The sequence below is a fragment of the Spermophilus citellus genome (genome assembly GCF_964194105.1).
Source record: "Spermophilus citellus genome assembly, chromosome: 4".
In the NCBI taxonomy this organism is placed as follows: Eukaryota; Metazoa; Chordata; class Mammalia; order Rodentia; family Sciuridae; genus Spermophilus; species Spermophilus citellus.
The window spans coordinates 127,515,849-127,534,797 of record NC_138185.1 but is presented as its reverse complement, the minus strand read 5'-3'; the positions used below and the strand labels follow the sequence as shown (position 1 = coordinate 127,534,797).

The 18,949-nt window shown below is 35.5% G+C and overlaps 1 protein-coding gene across 5 annotated transcripts in view; it reads right to left on the bottom strand.

Moving 5' to 3' along the window:
• MYO5A (myosin VA) overlaps positions 1 to 18,949 on the bottom strand; it is a 207,184-nt gene that overhangs the window by 101,483 nt on the left and 86,752 nt on the right. For 4 of the 5 annotated variants that reach the window (XM_081290005.1, XM_081290006.1, XM_081290007.1 and 1 more), the window contains exons 5-9: positions 12,540 to 12,696; positions 7,736 to 7,879; positions 5,290 to 5,371; positions 4,339 to 4,446; positions 1,542 to 1,648 (exon numbers count right to left, since the gene is read on the bottom strand). In XM_081290005.1, the coding sequence (XP_081146131.1) occupies positions 1,542 to 1,648; positions 4,339 to 4,446; positions 5,290 to 5,371; positions 7,736 to 7,879; positions 12,540 to 12,696 (598 nt within the window). Of the gene's footprint in view, positions 1 to 1,541; positions 1,649 to 4,338; positions 4,447 to 5,289; positions 5,372 to 7,735; positions 7,880 to 11,561; positions 11,626 to 12,539; positions 12,697 to 18,949 lie in introns of those variants that run through there. The other variant, XM_081290009.1, reaches the window with a different exon arrangement.

Below are 18,949 nucleotides of genomic sequence, written 5' to 3'. Positions count from 1 at the left end.
TAACACTATTGTATAATAAAAGTTATGTGAGTATACTGTCTCTTTCCCTCTCAAAAGATCGGATCATATTGTACTCACCCTTCTTACGATGATGATGAGAGATGATAAAATGCCTATGTGAGATGAAGTGAGAAGAATGACATAGGCATTGTGACTTATCATTAGGCTCCTATGTAAGGGTTACTTGGCCATAAGCACCGTGATACTTCAACAGCACCATAATAACTGAGATGACTACTAAGTGACTAATGGGTGGCAGCATATACAGCATGGATATACTGGACAAGGAGAAGATTCATGTCCCAGGTGGAATGAAGCAGAACAGCATGAAATTTCATCATACTACTCAGAATGGTGCACAATTTAAACTATATGATTGTTTATGTCTGGAATTTTACATTTAATATTCAGGCCAAAGTTGACCACAAGTAACTGAAACCACCAAAAACAAAACTATAGATAATGGAGAACTACTGTAGAGTGTCTACCTTATTCCTGAAGACAATGGGAAATCCTGAAGGATTTAAGCAAGGGCATGATATATTCCCTTATAGCTCTAAATTCACCCAAGTTTATGATCTTATGGGGTCATTTATATTATAGTAACTAATTTCATCTGTGTATCATTGTTATCTATCCTAGATATCTACATTGAGAGACGGAGAGAGACACACAGATAGATATGGGGAGAAGTTAGAATTCATACATTTTTTAACTCCTGGGAATTGAACCCTGGGCCTTGCACATACTAAGCATGAGCTCTCCCACTGAGCCATGCCCAAAGCCTGAGAATTTATACATTTCAGAAGATGTACATATACCACATTCTATATGATTAAAAAGGAAGCCAGGTGCGGTGGCACATGCCTGTAATCCCAGCGGCTTGGGAGGCTGAGGCAGGAGGATCACAAATTCAAAGGCAGCGTCAGCAACAGCGAGGCTTTAAGCAACTCAGTGAGACCCTGTCTCTAAATATAACACAAAATAGGGCTGGGGATGTGGCTCAGTGGTTGATAGCCCCTAAGTTCATCCCTGCCACCAAAAAAAAAAAAAAAAGACTAAAAGGGATAAGTCAGTTTCTTTCCCACCCCACACCCTATCCCAGCCAATTTTCTTTCCTTAGCACTGTTCAATAATTTTTAAACCATATTACATCTCCAAAGCTAAAGACACAAAGTTAAATTGGCCAAATGAAACTACATGTAGTATTTCTCCCTCGGTTATAGAAATCAGACACATATCCAAGACCATTTATTCTCTCTCTCTCTTAAACACACACACACACACACACACACACACACATACAAATAAATAAATAAATAAATAAATATAATAATAATAATCACATAATCACTGCACCAAGAATTGAAACCCATTTTCTTTATTCTCAGTTCAAGCTTTATATTTTTGATAATACATCTTTTTGATAATTATCTCTCTGATAATGTCAGAGAGACTTAAATTATATTGCTTCTACAAAAAAATCAACAAAACTAAAACACAATTCAACTTCTACCACACCAATTTCATTCTGTACTTACAGGTATTGTGCAGCTGTCTGAATCTCGAGAAGTAAATGCAACATTGCCTAAGTGAAGGATGCCAGCAAGTATTCGAAAAATTCCCATTTGATAAGATTCACTAATTCCTTAAATAGAGTAAATGAGTAAGTGATTAATTTCAGAATAGCAACAAAACATTATAGCAGATAATTTTAAATCTATTGTTAATTCTTGAATATTGACAGATGTTATACACATTATAGTGAGTCACAGCTAACAATCATTCATCTTCATTGACATTAAAACATTAAGCAGTTAGCATTATGGGTGATAATGTGGATATACACATGGGCAGGTAACTTCACCCTCCTATGCTTTCATTTTCTCATTTGAGATATGGGAATAAAAGTGAATTCTTCAAAGGGTGTTAACATTGAATGAGGTAACACACACAGCATACCCAATGTGATACGTGGTAAGTACTACACAAAATGATCATATCATTGTCACATATTGGATTTAAGTATTTTATTAATATTATTGCCATTTCTATTAATCTTTATTTCAAGTGCAAGTTGTAGCACAATAATAAGGCTGTTTTAAATCAATGATTTAATTACTTCTTTTAACTAAAGGCCAAGTATAAATCAAAGAGACCCCAAGATCAGAGATGTTCAGACAGGTGTTATTCCCTGGTCTGAAGAGTTAATGTCCAAATACAGCATTGGAGAAGGAGCTGAAGTATAAAACAGAATGAAAAAACTAGACAGCTTTTGGCTTTTATCAGATTTGGCTGTTTTTCTGTAAGTAAAAAATTTTCAGAATATTAAACATAATTAAGTTATAGTAAAATTATTTCCAAATATGTAATCATACACAGTAATTGAGAATTGACCTTATAATGAATGTTTATGTTATGTCCAACATTATGGCTTTTTCAAATTCATAATTTGGCCCTAGGAGTAAAGCAGTATTTTTCAAACTTTAATATGCATATGAATCACTAATAGATCTGTTAAAAAGCAGATTCTGATTCACAAGTTTAAGAAAAGGAAGGAGATTTCATACTTCCAGCAAGCTCTATAGTAGTCCTAGACCATACTGTGATTAGAAATGCTTTTAAATTAACTCATTCAAAGGTACTTCTCAATGTTTAAGTTATTTATATTCTGCATTTTTTTTGGTTTGTTTGATTGTTTGTTTTGGTACTAGAGATTGAACCCAGGGGTACTTAACCACTGAGCAATACCCCCAGCCTTTTTTTTTGTACCAGGGGTTGAACTCAGGGGCACTCAACCACTGAGTTACATCCCCAGCCCTATTTAGAGACAATGTCTCACTGAGTTGCTTAGCGCCTCACCATTGCTGAGGCTGGCTTTGAACTTGTGATCCTCCTGTCTTATCCTCCTGAGCCACTGGGATAACAGGCATACACCACCATGCTTGGGCCCCCAGACCTTTTAAAAATTTTATTTAAAGACAGGGTCTCATTAAGTTGCTTAGGGTTGAGGCTGGCTTTGAACTCATGATCTTCCTGCCTTAGCTCTGCTACTGGGATTACAGGCATGCACCACCATGCCCAGTTTCTGCTTTAAAAAAATTTTTTTTTTTTTAGTTGTTGATGGACCTTTATTTAATTTATTTATTTAGATGTGGTGCCGAGAATCAAACCCAGTGCCTCACACATGCCAGGTAAGCACTGAGCCACAACTCCAGGCCCTGAAATGTTTCTTTTTAAAAGAAAAATAATTCACCTCTAAAAGGTATAGACTATGGGTCTAAAAATTAATTTATTCACAACATTTGTTAACATCTGAGCAGTTTCAAAAACATTGGACCAAATCACATTTAATATAATGTTCTGTTATCATGCCAATATAGTCATTTTTCCAAGATACAAAATACCCCCCAAACAAAAAACAAAAACATAATGAAAATCCGTGGAAAATTCAAGCTTGTAGAGAAACCCATCTTATTAGCTATAGGTTCTAGATTTTTGTAAAAATTTTCACAGAAAATTAGTTAGTCTTACCTTACCTGATATCTCAAATATGTTTTTAAAAACAACTTTATGGAGGGATAATTTTCAAACTACAAAACATGTGCTGCTGTAAGTGTGCAAAGCAGTGATTTTCAGTAAATTTACAAATTTGTGCAACCATTACCAAAATTTAATTTTAGAATAGTTCCATCACCCTAAAACCCTTGTGCTTAATTGTTGTCTGAATGTGTTCTATAAACTATATTAAGTCTACCAGCAATGCTCACTACTTAATACAAAACCAAAACAGTATTTCAAACAAAGCTGCTTTAAGCAAAAAGCAATTGCTCACTGGGCAGGTGGCACATGCCTGTAATCCCAGTGCTCGGAGGCTGAGAAAGGAGGATCACAAGTTCAAAGCCAGCCTCAGCCATTTAGTGGGGCCCTAAGTAACTTAGCAAAACCCTGCCTCAAAATAAGAAATAAAAATAGACTGAAATGAGGCTCAGTGATTGAACACTCCTGGGTTCAATCCCTGATACCAAAAAAGATAAAAAAGGAAAAAAAAAAAAAAAGCTATTGCTTCTCAGATATAGTGGTACATACCTGTAATCCCAGCAACTCAGGAAGCTGAGGCAGGAGGATTATAAATTCAAGGCCAGCCTCAGCAACTTAGTGAGTGAGACCCTGTCTCAAAATAAGAAGTAAAAAGGTCTGGGGATGTAGCTCAATAGTAAAGCACCCCTAGGTTTAATCCTCATCGTATGCGTGCACACACAAACACACAATACCACCAACCAAAAGAAAAAACAAAACACTATTGCTTGTAAGAGCTGAAGAATAAAATTACATTACCTAGTAGAGTGCAGGCCTGCCTGGTATGTGCCATCTCCTTTGCATCATCCACTCCTTCAATCACTGGGCTACCTCCCTGTTTCGTGTAATGAAAGCTATTTGCATTTCCTGCAATGAAGGAAAATAATTTTGCAGTCTGAGAAAGAGCTTTGACTTCTACCCTTATGATCACTCTGAATTGAAGGCAGAGTAGAACATTTAAGTGTCCAGGTCTAGAGATTATATACATGTGTGTATATATATTCCTTTCTGTTTTCAATCATATTTTAATTGAAAACTCAAAACTATGTTTATGACTTATTTATCTTAATTGTTGAAATGTATAGTAGTTTCCCAAAGGTTTAATTCCAAATTACATGCTATGACAATTTCCTCAAACACTTTACTTCCCGTATCAGAAACCCTATAGGCCTCCAACTAGTAAATTTTTTTTCTTTCATTCAAGATAAATTTCAAACGTACATAAAAGTAGAGAGACTATTATAATAAACCCCTACATACTCATCACTCATCTTAATAAGCATCACACCAAGGCCAATCCTGTTCTTTTTTTTTTTAAGAGAGAGTGAGAGAGGGGGGGGGAGAGAGAGAGAGAGAGAGAGAGAGAGACAGAGAGAGAGGAGAATTTTTAATATTTATTTTTTAGTTCTCGGCGGACACAACATCTTTGTTGGTATGTGGTGCTGAGGATTGAACCCGGGCCGCACGCATGCCAGGCGAGCGCGCTACCGCTTGAGCCACATACCCAGCCCCAATCCTGTTCTATTTATACAACTACTCACTTCTTCCGCACCCCATGGGTCCTTCTGAAGCCAACTGCAGACTTCTAAAAATCATTTTTATCCATAAAAATTTCAGTATGAGATAAACTTCTTTTAACAAGTTAGTTTGGAAACTCAGGTATTAAACGAAAATAATACCAATATAATAAGTCTAGAGCCATATTCATACCTAATCGCAGCATTTTAAATTCAGGTAATTGTGCTGAGGCACAAAGCTGATAGAAGATATGATAGTTTCTCTCCTCTTCTGCCTTTGAAATAAGAAGAGTTTTCAATTATAACATTTGATCTAAAACTCAGAAAATTCTCATAAAATACAATTTTAATATTTAATTTTCTCAGTGAAATAAATTGTCCTTACCAAATTTCCTAATACTTATTTATGATTGTTAAACCTTATGGTTTTTAGTTATATGTAAGCTGGTCACAGTGGTACACACCTGTAGTCCCAACTACTGGGGAGCTGAGGCACAGGATTGCTTGATATCAGGAGTTTGGGGTCAGCCTCAGAAACATAGTAAGATAGTTTCTTAAAAAAATAAAAGTAAATAAATAAAATAGATGGAATCTATATGTGTATATGTATATGTAGATGTATTATTCACACTCAATCGAAAATATCCAAGAGTAATGCCTTTTGAACTAGCCAACAGCTTAATAAATGGCTATAGTTATAAGAGATCAGCGCTTTTGAGGGAAGCTAAATCTTCTGTTTTTTCAGTACTCAATACTTTTTCTAAATATTTGTGATCTTCCCAACTCTTTGAAAAATAATAATCCCATGTTTGCCATATTTTAGAGAGGACCATCTTCTGCAGTTTTGCTCCTAAGAAATCCATAAACATGCTATATTATCCTCCATAACATTTTTATTTATATATTTTAAAACTGATAACTATTTTACAAAATAGAAAATAAATCATTTATAATTCTAAGGTCAATTTTTAATATTTTCTGAGAGTTTTTTTACATACATACCTAGAAATATAGTTGCAATAATACTATACATACAAAATTGAATACTAATATAATCTTAATATTACATTATCATATCCTTGAATTCTGCAATGCATTCTGTTAGAAAAAGATTAGTACTAATAAGGTCAAGGCTAGGTTTGATGCCCAAAGTAAACTGATATCTGGTTTAATAGAAAGTCTATTATTACAGGGACAGAAGACACTGAACAAAATACCAACATACCTATGATTATAAGTATAATTAGGCAAGAGATCAGGTTGTTCAGTGTACAAAAACTAGGAAAGCAGGTGGGTCTGCAGAAATGCTCTGATCATCTTTGTAAATGAGAGACAATATCAAATTTGGTTTTTCTGACTATGAGATTCATTTTCATAGATCCTTCTCAATATTCTATCCCCAGAGACTAGAGAACAGCTAGAATGACTACACTGTCTCCAGACAAGGCAATACAGATTAGGCCTTATAATTTTGTACTAAGCCTTGCTAGCCTTTGGCCAACATACTGACCAAGGATGTTTTTTTCCTATCCACGTCACCTTTAAGGATATATCAATCAAATCTTTACTATTTGGATTCAATCTTTTCTTAGATCTACCTATGTCTCATTCAAATTAATTTGTTCTTCAGGCTACTAAACTAGACAGTTTTCCCAAAAATCTGTAGAAGTATTTACATATGCAAGAAAATCACTGTGTGCATTTGGATATTAGAACAATGGTAAAGGGTGCCTTATTATATAAATTGAGTATTATATTTTAGTTTGTCATCAATGAGGCACAAATCTAAAGTCAAAGCCTTTGTAGATGCAGGCTTCCCCAATGTGTGACTTTTGGTATGTCCCAGATAACTTTCTAAGCCATAACAGGCTTGGAAAATGGAAATTGTGGACCCTGATACCTGGCAGTGCCAGCAGTATTTGACTCTCTATGCAGTGGGCGTCCAATTAAAGGGGATACTGAAACTACAGATCTGATAACATAGGGATATAGTAGGTCACCAGGAGCTTGCTAATGATAAATATACATTCCTTTAGTATGCCTATAAATATACATCTGCTAGTATTGCAAATGTATAGTATTTTACCCTTTCAGACCAAAAGGATTAAGGGCATACATGTGAATACAAACTCTGCACAAATTCATCAACTTTATTTTTGATAATAGTTCACAACTGAGATATAAAGATTTTTTAATCCCTCACTTTTCTATCTAAACAATATCATATTCTAAGAAAAAATATAGTAAAAGAACAAAGATAACTTTTTTCTTAGCTGAATTCAAGCTGTAACTCCTTGTAGACATAAGTCAATCTGTTCCCCATCAATTGGGAAAGAAGAGAGACAAGACTAAACTAATAGTGCCTCTTCGTAAGCAGACTTTTCAACAAACATCTGTAGAAAAAAGTCAAAACTATTAAATCTACATCAGCGCTCAAAGACTGTAAGTCTATGGGGTATTCTGCTCCTGCAGGCACCATTTTACATGCTTTAGTCCAAGCATAGTTTGCAGTAATACTGTCACAATGTGTTCTTGAGAGTGTCTAGAAACAAAATTTATACCACTCCAGCAAGCATGAGCTCTGCAATTATGTGGCAATCTAACATAACTATACATACATATGTACATGCCCAGCTTACCTGGAACACCACTCTGGATTTCTCTAAAAGGTATGTTCTCATATTGGCACCAATGATTCTATATCTCTTATCAAAACCAATCTCTATATACTTCCCAAAGCGACTGCTATTATCATTCCTGGTTGTTTTAGCATTTCCAATAGACTAAGAAGCAAGGGAAAAAATTAAGATTTTAGAAGTGCAATTCATGACATGACAATTACAATGTCTATTCAGGGATAGAAAAAAGAAAATTGAACATAAATATTTAAAAGTGATTCTTTTAAGTACAGAACCAACTTTGCCCCTGCAGGTACAGATGAATGCTTTGCCCACTGCACAACAATACAAATACATACTAATCATTCTTATTTGTCTTGTTATTCTCACAAAAATGAATTTCAGAACAGTAAACCTGATCCCGCAATTGGAGATTTTCATATTCCATACATTCATTCCAGTGAAGAAAGAACAGGGTAGGGTTGGGAGTTGCCAAAATACAAGCCTTATGAGTTAAGCATCAAGATTTTGATTTCTTGAAAAATTTAGTTTTGTATAAATGAGATGGTTAAGCCAAATTAATATTTTCCTGGAAATGTTGCTCTTATGTTCAGGGTTTCTTTAGAAACTGGAAGTTTCTCTCATCTCATCCATCCTACAGCAACAAAGGTCCAGTTGGACTTCTTATTATCAGAGGATAAGTATTACCTATTCAATTTAAATGCCTCTTTCAGAAACCTGAGAAAGTAAAATTTGGCTTTAATTTTTGATGGTAGTATCTAAATTGCAAAGCATCTGCTGTGTAATGTGGACAATATAACTTTCTGCTACATTTTTATGTAACCTTAAAAATTAAAATGCATGTCTTCTTACTGATTTAATTGATATGCTTCTACAAATTTTTCTAAGGTAAAGCAAAAAAAATTAGTATAGTTTAAAAAGCAAATATTCATATAATGCATATATGTAAAATGTTTGATCAACTTTTTTCATATAAGAGCAATAGATTTCACTTGTGCAAAGCCTCTGTTAAGATTAGTATATCAGGGGCTGGGCATGTGGCTCAAGCAGTAGCGCGCTCGCCTGGCATGCGTGCGGCCTGGGTTCGATCCTCAGCACTACATACAAAGATGTTGTGTCCGCCGAAAACTAGAAAATGAATATTAAAGAATTCTCTCTCTCTCTCTCTTAAAAAAAAAAAAAGATTAGTATATCAAAACCATACATAGCAAAGAGAAAGATGTGAAAACAGTGTAGAGCATTAAAAGAGTGAAACAAACAGTAGCAATACAGCTAAAAAAAAGTAATGCTAAAATCATGCTAGATTGGGGCTGGGGATGTGGCTCAAGTGGTAGCGCGCTCGCCTGGCATGCGTGCGGCCCGGGTTCGATCCTCAGCACCACATACAAACAAAGATGTTGTGCCCGCCGAAAACTAAAAAAAAAAAAAATAATAAAGATTAAAAAATTCTCTCTCTCTCTCTCTGTCTCTCACTCTCTCTTTAAAAAAAAAAATCATGCTAGATTCTCTGATCAGTCAAAGAAAATGTATTTTCAATTTCTGGAAGAGGGCAGATATCATCATATTTTGTTTTGGCAATGAGGATACTGCTACAACTTAGATAAATATTTTAAATGCTTTTCTAGAGAAAAAAAAGAATGACTGGAAGCTACCATTTCAGCAAAATTATAGTATGAGCTGACAGTCTGATATAATTCATTATAGACATGTACTCAGATGTTATTACCCTTCTTAATATCACACACACATATACACACACGCACACAAAACCTGAGCCCAATACAGTGGCACAGGTGTATAATCACAGTGACTTGGGAGGTAAGAGGGTTGTAAGTTGAATGCCATCCTAGGCAACTTAGTGAGGCTTTAAGCAATTTAGTAAGGCCTCATCTCAAAATAAAAAATAAAAAGGGCTGGAGACGTGGCTTAGTGGTAAATAAAGCACCCATGGGTTCAATCCCAAGTAACATGCAAAACAAACATACAAAAAAAGACTTCCAAGAGAAAAAACTTGTTATAAAACAGAGCAAAAACGGGGCTGGGGATGTGGCTCAAGCGGTAGCGCGCTCGCCTGGTATGCGTGCGGCCCGGGTCTGATCCTCAGCACCACATACAAACAAAGATGTTGTGTCCGCCGAAAACTAAAAAATAAATATTAAAAATTCTTTCTAAAAAAAAAATAAAAAAATAAAACAGAGCAAAAAGAATAATTTTGCTACATCATTTACATTTTGCCAAAGGAGACTATTTTTAGCACAAGGTGTTTGCTTTCTAAAGGATAATGAACAAATCCCTTTAGCCACTGGGTCATGTTGTTAACTATGTACAGGATGTCCATTATCCCACCAAGGAGTTTTTGCAGATCACTGGATACCTGGACATTCCTTTCTTGATATCACAGTAATGGGCTCTAATATAGAAACATAGTCTTACAGCACATTTAAACCTATAAACTTTCTAGGCTACATATTCAATATTTTACATGCTTTTTTTTCTAGTGACTATAGTCCCTTTGTTGTCAATCTTAAACCTATAAACTTTCTAGGCTTCATATTCAATGTTTTACATGCTTTTTTTTTCTAGTGACTACAGACCCTTTGTTGTCAATCTTAAGCTCCAAGTCTTTTTTTGTATGTTTGTTTTGCTTAGAGCCTCACAAACTGAGATGTCCTCTTTATAGTTGTTGAAAATTAGTTCTCTCTTTACCAAATTTTTCTTAGCCCAAATTCCTACAGATTAAATGACAGTACAGAAAGAAGGGATCAATTACTGGATGACTTTATTTATTTTTTTTCATCCCAGTAAACAGGACAAATTCCTTATAACTGCTTATTAAAAAGTAGTCCCTCCCACTTCAATCTAATGTATGAAATATGATATGTCAAGAGCTTTGTAATGTTGTGAACAACCAATAAAAAAAATAAAATTAAAAAAAAATAATTAAAAAAAAAGTAGTCCCTGTGTCCATTCCAAAATTTTAATATCATTTCTATTCATACAACTCAAACTTGAACTATAGAAGCATTAATATGGCTGTTTTTTGAAAGAGGTCATCTTTTGACACATTCTAAAAGGCTCATTCTGAATTAAGTTTCTCCGAGACAAATCCAAATCATACTTTTATGTAGTCTAACCTAGAAGACATGGAATTTCCTAATGCTATCACAATAAAGACTTCAGGATATTCTAACATTAGGGACTAGAATGGCCTGAACTATTGCCAAATACTAGGAGTATGTTGTCATGATAAAACAAAGCATTGTTGCTTTCTGATAAAAAAAAAAGCTGGCTCCATAAACTATTTACCTAATAATAACGTCAGTAATACCCACCACTACATACAGAGCTAAATACTTTGAAAACTTTAATTTGCTTAAAATCTTCACTATTTTCTTTTTGTGAAATTGTTTGTTGGTACCAAGAATTGGAACTAGGGGTGCTTCGCCACTGAGCTATATCCTCATCCCTTTTTATATTTTATTTTCAGATAAAATATATTTTATATTTCAGATTTTCAGATAGAGTCTTGCTGAATTGTTGAGGCTAGTTTCAAACTTGCAATCCTCTTGCCTCGGCCTCCCAAGTAGCTAGTATTATAGGTGTGTGCCATTGTGCCGAGCTCAGTACTCTCTTTTAGCACAAACATCTGCTTCTTCCTATCCAATTTATTTCAGAAAACTTTTCCAGTTTTCTTTCCATAGCATACCAGCCTTGGAGGCCTCTCAACTTTCCCAACATATCTTGGAGAGCAATCCTGTATAGACGAAGTTCACAGCATTGTGTTTTCAAGTGACACACACAGCACTGCAAACCAGGCAAAATTTACCTCTGGACAGATTATTGCAAAAACCACTTGTACCACAGGTGCACCATGCCAGTTTTAACTCCATCTGTGTTTAGGTGATAAATAAGGATTGACAAAGGAAAAAAACAGGAATAAAAAAATACCCATTTGAATTTTTAAATAGCAAGGTTTGTTTCTGTATGTCCAAACTAATTTCTGTCCATTTAACAAAACTTATTTTTCCTCATTTTCTTACAAAACTATAACTTTCTTAAAATTACATTCAAATAAAATACTTTATTTTCTTTGGCATAGTCATTTCTATCTTGTATACATATTTGACTTTTGAAAGCACATTGTCCTTTCATTGTTTTTCACTACCAAGAACTTATAATCACTGAATTTCTTTTACTAACCTATATCTGTGTTATGTGATGAAGAAGGAGAAGGAGAAGGAGAAGGAGAAGGAGAAGGAGAAGGAGAAGGAGAAGAAAGTTTATGAGGTCATGGTTTAAGTTTGTAATTCAAATTAGGGGAAAACTTTAAATTTAAAGCCAAATAGGTCAGATTAAGCACAGAAAATAAACTCTGAGCAAAGAAATAATGAAGTTCATTCATGCTTGAACATAGTAAACCCTATGTTTTGGAAAGAGCATAAATAACTCAGGAGGCAGGGGATAAGTAACTTGTACTTCTGGTACACAGAACAATAGGTTCGATCAATTAACTAAGAGAAAGAAACTTTAGAAAACAAAGTACTGCTACCTGTTATCACAGGCAAAAATTCTATTGGTAGGTTAAAAATATAAGATTTTGAATTAAAGCAGATTTTTTGATGGCTGGGCTTTACTCAATCACCTTACATAATTTTCACTTTTCTTGGATGTATTACTAACATGTAGAAAGGTATTTTTCTAATTTTAGTGGCTGGGAGGCCCCTGATTATCTGACATATCAATTAGATTTTTCAGTATGTTTCCTAAGAATATATTTAGAAGGCCTAGGATACTGCTGTCTTACCTCCATGATGGGGTTGGAGGCTAAGACCTTCTCTTCAACGTTGGCCTCACTGGCAGAACCACTTACAGTTGCAAAGTATCGCATGGCATACTTAGCTGAGACTGTTTTTCCTGCCCCAGACTCTCCACTTACAATGATGGACTGATTTCGCTCATCTCTGTAAAACAAAAAAGAGTAATTGCCAGTGCTGCCTGCTTCTGAATGTGATTATTTCTACTCCAGTCTCATTGATGAACCACAGTAAATTTCTGCTGGATGCTACATCAGCTATATGGAAAGAAACACAAGAATGCTATTTCTTAATAAAAATTACTACTTATAAACTAAAAATGAATAGAGGTTGAAGATATATACCATGAATTTAGTCTCACATTGTAAGATGGATCCATAATACAGATTCTCTGAATTTTTTTGTAAGTGTGCACAAATCAAACATATTTTACTCCTAGACAATTTCTTGAGTATCTTAAATTATTATTGTCAACTACCTCAAAAGAGAAAGGAGATACTATCTGAAGCCACAGAAAGGAAAACATTGAGAAATTTAGAAAAAATATCTATCTAATTAAAATTACAAAACCATTTAAAATATTTCAAATTATCTATTAGCTAACAATCCATTAAGTAGTGTTTCCCACAAACTCCAGCTCATAATAAAATACCTTTATCACCAGAGGAGAAATAAATAATCCATTTTGCTGATTGATTTCATTTAAATACATCAAGCCATAGTCATAGTTGGATACTATTCCTGTTAATAATAGTACAGAGACTATCTAGTGTTTACCTAGGACTAACTTCAGAACTCAAAGACTAATATGACATCTTATTTAATTCACATAATAACTCAAAAACTCTAAGGATAAACTTGCTCAAAAGACTATTATTTCTTTGACACTGAGAGCCTGTATCTTCTTTACTTTATTTTTAACATCCAGCATTATGTCCAGAGCCTGACACATCACAAATGTGCACCAATTATAAGCGTAGAGAACTTCAATGAACAACCTATCCTTGACATGAATCTTCCTAATTTGGCTACAGTTTCTACTAGGACAGAAGAAGGAAACTCTGATTTCCTGAGATGAATCTTTTGGTCACTTTTAACCCATCAAAATAGCTAAGCAAATAAATAAAAGTGGTATTATTTGTGCCTTAATTCACAAAGAGACAAGATGACTTCAAAGGTTTTTAGTGGTATTATCCTACAAGGTCACAAGATATCGAGGTGTTATGGTTTGGATGAGAGGTGTCCCCTGAAAACTCACATGTGAGACAATGCAAGAAGGTTTGAAGGAGAAATGATTGGGTTATAGCCTTAGCCTAATCAGTGAGTTAATCCCTAATAGGATTAACTGAAGTGGTAGGGTGTGGCTGGAGGAGGTGGGAATTGGGGCGTGGCTTTTGTGTATATATTGGTATCTGGTGAGTAGAGTCTCTCTCACTGCTTCTTGATCACCATGATGTGAACTGTTTCCCTTAGCTACACTCTTCCGCCATGATGTTCAGCCTCATCTGGCGTCCTGAGGAGTGGAGCCGCCCCTCTATGGACTAAGACCACTGAAAGCATGAGCCCTCAAATTAACCTTTCCTCTTCTACAATTGTTCTGGTCAGATCTTTTAGTCTCAGCAGCAAAAAATCTGACTAAAACAGCAGGTTTTTCTATTACACAATACAATTTTTTAATCTTTTTAAAGAGATTTATTTGCCCAACAAATATTTATGGTTTACATGTTCTAAATTGTGCTAAACATTAGATAAAAGTTTAAAAGCTATGATGTGTGTCATCATGTAGATGATGGTCTAATAGGAAAGACAGATCAATCAATATGCAAGATGATAAAACAGGTAATAGAGCATTGACAGGAGAAGGAGATTAACAGAGGCACTTCCCTACAGATGAGAGCTAGGCAGGAGAGGGCACACAAGGAATGGAAAGTGAAGAAGGGACCATTCTAGGCACAAGAGATAGCATAAAAGAAGACTCAGAATCATAAGAAATTATAAAAGGGCAGGAAATTCAGTTCTGACGAAAAATGGAATAATGACACTTAAATTTGAAGAAATTGGCAAGAAAATCATAATTATCTATAAGGAGAGGTTAAGAAATTTGAACTTTGCCATTGCAAGATTTTAAACAGGAGAGTAACACCATCCAATTAGTAAAATCAGTCTGGCAGCAATTTGGAGTATGGGTAGCAGGGAATCCTGATAAAAAACTGGAAGTCTGAACAAAGGCTGTAGTGATCGATTAGCATTGAGAGAGACAGATGTACGTAAAAGACACAAAAATGGCAGAATCAATAGTAGTTGGCAATAAATTTCCAAAGTAGAAACTTAAGATTTTTCTAATAAAATGGTTCTTTTTTCTTAGAGAAAAAGGGTTTCTGCCTGATCGTACAGATTTTGAAAACTAGAATGGGAGTATTCAGTTCAGGCCTGATGAAGTACATTCATATTGTTCTACCAGGGTCATGTAGCAGACTGTACCTGACTCCCACACTGTAGAAAAATTCAGGAGGACCTATGTGACACACTAAGGAATCATTAATTCTTATAGTATAGACTTGTATGTAATCCCTATTTTTATAAAACTCCCTTGAACCTCATATTTGCCATCTCATCTCTTTATTTGAATTTCTATAATTAAACCTAAAAATTCATTGCTTCTGTTTTTTTCATGTCTGGTTTCAAATAAATAGCTCTAGTAAAATAGTTCATATTTTGGTGCCAATGTCTTTTTTAGTCATTTCAAATGTCCTCAATTTTATCTTTTTCAATACATTAATCAAGGGTTAGTGATAGTAGCATAGATTCTCTTCCAAGATATGATCAAAAAAATGAACTCTTCCTATTCCCCCATGATCAGTTCTGTCCCTACATCCCATGTGACAATAACTTGACAAAATTCTTCTAGTACCCCTTCCAATAGCAAACAGGGTGAAGAGCCTGATAAAAAGAAAATCTTAATAGAAACTGCTATCCTAGACTGCACATTTGAAAAGCTATTGCAAATCTTAATGACAAAATATTGTGTCAAAAAATCTAGAAATTCTTATGTAATAGCCCTTTCTTATGACAAAGGGAAGAAGAAAAAAAATTTTTTTAAAGAGAAAGAGAGAGAGAGAATTTTTTAATATTTATTTTTTAGTTTGTTTTCGGCGGACACAACATCTTTGTTGGTATGTGGTGCTGAGGATCGAACCCGGGTCGCACACATGCCAGGAGAGCTCGATACCACTTGAGCCACATCCCCAGCCCCGAAGAAGAAAAATATTAAAGGCAATATAATCAACGATTGTCAAATGAATCTCAGAGATTTTTACACACACACACACACACACACACACACAGACACGAGGAACATGCCTGAGATACATCTTCTTTCCACAATTTATAGATCCATATGGCCAACAGTCTGTAAATGTTTCAAGGGGCCTTTACTATTTGTTATATTTTCACAATTTTTTTGACAGAGTGGCTTTCCTTTTTATCCAAGTTTAGTATAGCATTGTAATATAGAAATAGATACCATTCTTTCATTTTATAAATCTCTAAATTTAGATTCTGGTCTGTTGTGGTTTGGATAAGGGCCTCCCCAAAGCCCCATGTGTTCAAGGCTTGGTCTCCAGCCTGTGGTGCTATTGGGAGGTGGCATCCTAGTAAAGAGGTAGGGCTTAGTAAGAGAAAGTTAGGGCACTGGAGCATACCATTAAGGGGGATATTGGGACTCCAGCCCTTCTGACTCTCTTTGCTTCCTGAGTGCTATGAGGTCAGCAGCTTCCTCCACTACATGCTCCTGCCAAAATGAACTCCCTCATTACAAGCTCTGAAACAACTGTCCAGTGAAGAATGAACTGAAACTTTCAAATTATGAGCCAAAATAAACCTTATCCTTTTTTAAGAAAATTATCTCGTGTATTTTTGTCACAATGATAGAAAACTAATATAGTCCTAGCCCCATCGTTTGCCACTTTCATGGTTCTGAGCAGCTGCATGACATCTCTAAGTCATAGTTTTATCATGTTTAAGATTAATGAAAGTCAGGTGAGGTGGTGAACGCCTGTAATCCCAGCGACTTGAGAAGTGAGGCAGGAGTATCATGAGTTCAAACCCAGCCTCAGCAACTTAGTGAAGCCCTAAGCAACTCAGCAAGACCCTGTCTCTAATAAAATATTTTTTAAAAGGACTGGGGATGATGGGGTTGTGGCTCAGTGGTGGAGTTCTTGCTGCCTAGTGTGTGAGGCACTGAGTTTGATTCTCAGCACTGCATATAAATAAATGAATAAAATAAAGATCCATCAACATCTTAAAAAAATATTAAAAGGGGGATGGGGCTGGGGCTGGGCTCAATGGTTAAGTGCTCCTGTGTTCAATCCCTGGTACAAAAAAAAAAAAAAAAAAAGAATTCAAGATTAATGGAAACTAAAGTACTATGATTTATCTAAAAATCAAACAGACTCTGTGGTTGATTTTTCAGAGCCTACATTAAGCTATAGTGAACTCTTGGGAACAAGAATTGGACCAGGACAGGCCTACAGATTCTCATGTTGTCTTCAAAGATCATCATTAAGATGGGCAACCTTTTCCCCTTTGAGGGTCCCTAAATCAAAGGTGGCCACAAATCAATAAAGGGCTATAAAGAGGAAAACAAAAAACCCTACATTGTTTGCTCTTGTGAGTGTACGTGTGTGTGTGTTTTGCTGGGGACTGGACCTATGGCCTCATGCATGTTAGGCTAACAATACCACTGAGCTTCAGCTCCAGCCTCACTGTTTGCTTTTAAATCAAGAATAGGAATCAGAAATTTTTACAAAATCAGTATAGTGCAGTCTTTAAAACATATTTCAGTTCTTTGTAGTTACAGGAAGAAATGTCAAAAAGAAAGGATAAGAGCATAGATGGAAGTGGGAGAGACACGGAAGGGAAAGAAAGAGACGGAAGGGAAAGGAAAATCCATAAGAAAGGGATAAAAACATATACACAGGGAAAAAGAAGAAGATGATAGAAAAGGGAGTAGGCAAAATATCAGGGAGAAAATTTATACTAAACATCACAGTCCACCCTCTTTTACTCATTTGAGCTGTGGGCTTTAGATTTTTACATATATATGCGTGTTAATGTACTATTCCTTGAGTTTTCTTTTCTTGTACTGAGGATTGAAACCCAAGGATGTTTTGCCACTGAGCTACATCCCCAACCCTTTTTATTTTGAGACAATGTCCCACTATGTTGCTGAAGGTCTTGTTAAATTGCTGAGGCTAGTCTCCAATTTGTGATCCTCCTGTTTCAGCCTTCCAAATCTCTGGGATTACAAATGAATCAAATACAGAGAGAATTTCTTCTGTTTCCCAAGAATTTTACAGGTGTGTACCAATACATCCAGATGTTCTTTGAAATTTTGATGAGTTTATCAGTCACTATTCACAATTTTTGTTTGCTTGTGTCTTTACAAGGAACTTCTTTCTAGTTTTGGAATATATATGTCACTTTAAGGGCCTAATTTTGGTGGGTGAGGGGTACCAGGGATTGAACTCAGGGGCACTTGACCACTGAGCCACATGCCCAGCCCTATTTTGTATTTTATTTAAAGGCAGGGACTCACTGAGTTGCTTAGTGCCTTGCTGTTGCCAAGGCTGTTTTTGAACTCGAAATCCTCCTGCCTCAGCCTCCGAGCCACTGGGATTACAGGTATGCGCCACCACACCTAGCTTAAGGGCCTAATTTTAAAAACCAAACTAAGGTACAAAGATTCTTCATCTCTCATGAAGGACAGGTCAATCTGGACCACCCTCTAGATGCATAAACTAAAGATTTGATTCCTGAATTGGCCAGTTCTCTCCAGGGTCTCTACAACAATACTAAATAGCCTGGGCACTGGATATTTGGGAGCAGAGTTGAGTTCTTCTGGCTTGTTTCAATCAATAGTGTTCCAGAGTCTCTAATGTTAACTAAAAGCCTCCACCTAAAAAGTCTGCTTCATTGACTCATTCCTTCTTTCAACAAACATGTTATGAGCAGCCACAATGTGCTAACCATTTTACGAAGCCTGAAGACTATTGTCATAACTTCCCAATAGAGACTAAAAAGTACACAGTTAAAAATACAACAGGTAGTAATTACTATAAAAGAGGTCTACCCAGTATACCATGAAAGCATAAAGAAAGGGCATGGAACCAGTGGGAAAAGTGAGAAAGCAAAGTCAGGAAAAGCTTGCTAGAAAAGATAGTGGATTGACTCTTATTATAATTGATTATGATAATTGTCTTTTGATTATAATAATTAAGAGAAACCAGATTGTATGAGAAAAGGAAGTGGAAATTAAACTATGTAGAGGCATGTGAAACCCCAGGAAAAAAATCAAGAAAAGGATATCCACTCTGGGTTGATGAGAAAGTGAGATGTTACA